Source organism: Neoarius graeffei, chromosome 2 (genome assembly GCF_027579695.1).
Source record: "Neoarius graeffei isolate fNeoGra1 chromosome 2, fNeoGra1.pri, whole genome shotgun sequence".
NCBI classification, from domain to species: domain Eukaryota; kingdom Metazoa; phylum Chordata; class Actinopteri; order Siluriformes; family Ariidae; genus Neoarius; species Neoarius graeffei.
Genome location: NC_083570.1, coordinates 64,138,299 through 64,142,287, shown reverse-complemented (window position 1 = coordinate 64,142,287; position 3,989 = coordinate 64,138,299). Strand labels below are relative to the sequence as shown.

At 42.0% G+C, this 3,989-nt stretch overlaps 1 protein-coding gene across 1 annotated transcript; it reads left to right on the top strand.

The window, feature by feature from the left end:
- Positions 1-1,555: 1,555 nt before the first annotated feature.
- On the top strand, positions 1,556-3,181 carry szl (sizzled). The gene is made up of 4 exons (XM_060908796.1): positions 1,556-1,836; positions 1,959-2,128; positions 2,255-2,347; positions 2,871-3,181. Exons 1-4 carry the CDS (start codon positions 1,556-1,558, stop codon positions 3,179-3,181), a joined length of 855 nt encoding a protein of 284 aa, XP_060764779.1.
- The last annotated feature ends 808 nt before the right edge of the window (positions 3,182-3,989 follow it).

The following is a 3,989-nucleotide window of genomic DNA, read 5'->3' as shown; positions in this document are numbered from 1 at the left end:
TGGTGGATCATAAAATGCATTTCTACCTCGTACATAAGGAAGTCTAGGAAACTGACCTTTAGAGAACCTGCTGATCATGCATGCTTTCTGTTTCTCTAAAATGTTTGGACACTTTCCAAAAAAATGGCATGAATTATTGGATGCTTATCAGGATGTGAAATTTTGAATTGAATTTGGTGGAAACTCCTGTGTATGAAGAGTCCCGTCTTGCATACATGAGAACAAGTTCAATCCGATGTTCTACTGTTAGTTTTGAAGCCGTCTTGAATCTGAAATAAAAAGAAAAGCTTTGCATTTCATATAAGGAAAAATGCCTATGGATCCAGACTTTTGGGACACCCTGTATATGCCCAGTAGAGATAAACCTAAGTTGTTCCAGTTTGGATGTATTAACATTTAAATTGTGCATATAAACCCATTAAGTTTGAGCGACTGATTGAAAAACACTCTAAGGATAGAATAGGCCATTAATACTAAAGCTTAAGACGTACTGAAGAAGAGTTATTGGCTAATGTGGGATAATCCATTGCTCTACATAATGAGAACCAAGTCCATCATGTAGACAGTAAGCTGTTTCATGTAAGGATTAGAGAGCGAGCACGGTAGCTAAGTGGTGTCCCATTCAGCATTTGAATATGAATAGCTCCCTATTTTGTTACATCAAAGGTGGCACAGTGGTCAGGTAGACTGCAGGCAAAGCTGCTCTAATGGGAGACAGGCTGTATGGTGAAGTTTCTCGGGTCACGGAAGCTCAAATTAACATGGGGAGACAAGACCTTTCATCAGTCAGGAGACGGCCTGTCTGTCCAGTAGCCCCCTCCATACAGAAGCTATTATTTTGCACCCGAGATATAATTCTTTTAAATAAAATATGCCTGTGCATAGTGTCTTCCAGTTGTCATTCCTTTAATGATTTTTTTCTCCTCTTCTTTTTTTTAACAAATAAAATGGCCTGCTATATTCCTCTTCTGCTGTGTAGCTACTGGCCAAGTTTGTGCTCATTCCTTAACTCAACAGTTAGAGATCATGCATTATATTTCCATTGTTTTATTCACAATAAACACAAAAATAAATGCGTTGCATTTGTAAAGACATTTATCAGTAGAGGTAACAAGGATTTTTGAATTATTGTAATCAGTTACTCCTCATTCTGGTTATACTTTATTTTTACCTCATGGAGTTAATGATGTTTTTGGGGTTTTTTTTTTTTTAGATTTTTGAAAAAAAGTGGAGAAATTGATTTTTAAAACTATATCCTACAGCAAAATTCGTATACAGATTTCTGCATAATTTACTGAGCTGAGAGGAATCAAATACCCAAAGTCTCCGATTGTTTATTTAATGCCCCCTCCTTTTCCCTCTCCCCCTGCGTTTGCACATTATCTCCTGCTTGACACGTCGTCTGCGCCTGTTTGATAGGTCGTTGATAACAACCCCGGCTGAGTCTGCTCTCACTATATATAAACCAAGAGATCCTACCTCAGCATCAGTCTACCGGCCATTATCCTCAGCACAGGACCTGCTCTCTGAAAGGACCACCCTCTTCTCTGGAACTATGGCTCTCTTCACTTCCCTGCTTGCCTACACTCTTGTGGCCCAGATCGGGGCCTTTGACTTGGGCCAGTCCACCCGCTGTGTGTCCATACCTCACCAGCTGAGTGTGTGCCATGATGTGGGCTATTCAGAGATGCGACTGCCCAACTTCCTGGGCGACAGCAGCCTGGAGAGTGAGGTGGTACCACGCTTTAATGACTGGCGTTCCCTGCTGCAAACAGGGTGCCACCCTCAGGCCCAGACCTTAATCTGCTCCCTTATCGCTCCTGTCTGCCTAGACACGTAAGTATTCTATATTGCACCACATTTTTAAAGGTTAACCGCTATCTTGTTTTTTTTTTTTTTTTTTTTAGGAATTTGTTGCTTCATATAAGTAACCATGTCCAATTTCGCCCTTTCTGAAGGTTCATCCAGCCTTGCCGAAGTCTGTGTCTGGCTGTGAGGGAAAGCTGTGCCCCAGTCTTGGCCTGCCATGGCCAATCATGGCCTGATGAACTGGACTGTGATCGTTTCCCTGCTCAGGACGACATGTGCCTCACATCACTGCCCAAGCATTACAGCAGGTTCTCTAAAGGTCAGTTTCCTAGACTTCCTTATGTACTAGGTAGAAGTGCATTGTAGTAATTTCTAACTTTTTTTGAACTTCTATTCTGGTGTTATTCCATATTTCATTCAATAATGCCTGTCTTTTCTTTCCCAGATCTACCACAGCCTGTGTGCCAGATGTGTCCTCCAGTAGATGAGCTTCCTTCTCTGAAGACGGTGATGGATGCTCTTTGTTTCACTGACTTTGGTAAGCATAATCATTATATTATAGCAGAAAACATGCTGTGTTTAGAAGTATTTGCTTATATTGGACCACCAGCACCGTCAGATTGGGCAGTAGCTCTAACATTTTGATGAAACTGTCTGGGGTGTTTTTTTTTTTTTTTTTAAATTCGTTCTTATAGTAGGCCTGCATTTATAGTATGCTGTTTGAACTATTCAGAATTGAGATGGGATTTTACAATAAGTAGGCAAGCTGTCCACTTTGGCAACATCATTAATTAAACTTTCAAGTTTTCCTTGTGGTTGGAGTAACATATTTCGTACCTTTGGTATGTACCTTTCACCTGGAAATGTGATTATAGTCGAACTTTAAGGTACATAATTGATCTTAAGGACCAGTGATGTAACTTTTAAAAAGTTTACTCTAGTGCACCTTCCTAAAGCTACAGAACATGTTCCTTGATGGTACAAGAAAAATTGTTCCGTTCAACTCCTGAAATTGTATCCCGGTGGCAAGGACTCGCTTTTATTAACTCTTTCTTTCTCAGCATTTAAAGCCAAACTGTTTCGCCGCCGTGTGGCCTCTTCGGAGCCTGAATTCGAAGTGGATGGAAAGGTGGAGTTCATCCAGCGTGGCCCGCTGCTGCCGTATGACACCACCAACCTGCTGCAACAATGGCTGCTGCTGAACCTGCGCTGTGCGCATGCGCTGGTGAAGCCCGGGCGTGCGCAGCTCTACCTGATCACAGGCACGGTGCAGTCCGACGGCACTGTGCAGCTCGCGCACCTCTTCCCCTGGCTAAAGAAGGACCTGCACATAGCCGCCGCTACCCGCAAGTGGAAGCACCACAAGTGCTGAGGACATTAGACACAGAGTTACAGAGAAAATAACCTTAAGGTGACGAGAACCTGTGCAGAGTGAACTGGATTTTGAAAGGGAGGATCGTTTTGGAGCATCACTTCTCTCCTCAGGAATGAAAATTCGCGCTCCGATTTCTGAGCACATGAAATTTAGATAATGCACTCCTATAGTTTTGTTTCGTTGTAAATATCAAGCCTTTGAGTAAAGGCCTTGTAAAAATATATGTTCTATTCAAGTAGGCTTTTAGTGTATTTATGTGTCCTGTGGAGTTTGTGAACAGAATATGAATAAGGCTGTAATATTTTCCCTATTCTTATGACATGAACGTAAGTTCCGGTAGCGCATGCGCAAATCAGGATCACTTATGCTTACGGCAGTGGGCATAAAAATAGACGCTGGGAGAACTATTTTATTCACCCTGGTGTCAGGGTTGTAAGAATTATGCTTACGACATTGGGTGTAAAAATATTTTTTATCATTAGCTATCACATATATATGACAAAAATTACCCAATTTAATAAAAATAGGCAAATAAAATATAAATGATTTTGCTACTTTTGGCTTTGCCTTTATGGGCAACTTGGTTTCTTTGTCTGGTTTATCTATCTATCTTTCCATTCATCCATCCATCCATCCATCCATTATCTGTAGCCGCTTTATCCTGTCCTACAGGGTCGCAGGCAAGCTGGAGCCTATCCCAGCTGACTACGGGCGAAAGGCGGGGTACACCCTGGACAAGTCGCCAGGTTATCGCAGGGCTGACACATAGACACAGACAGCCATTCACACTCACATTCACACCTAC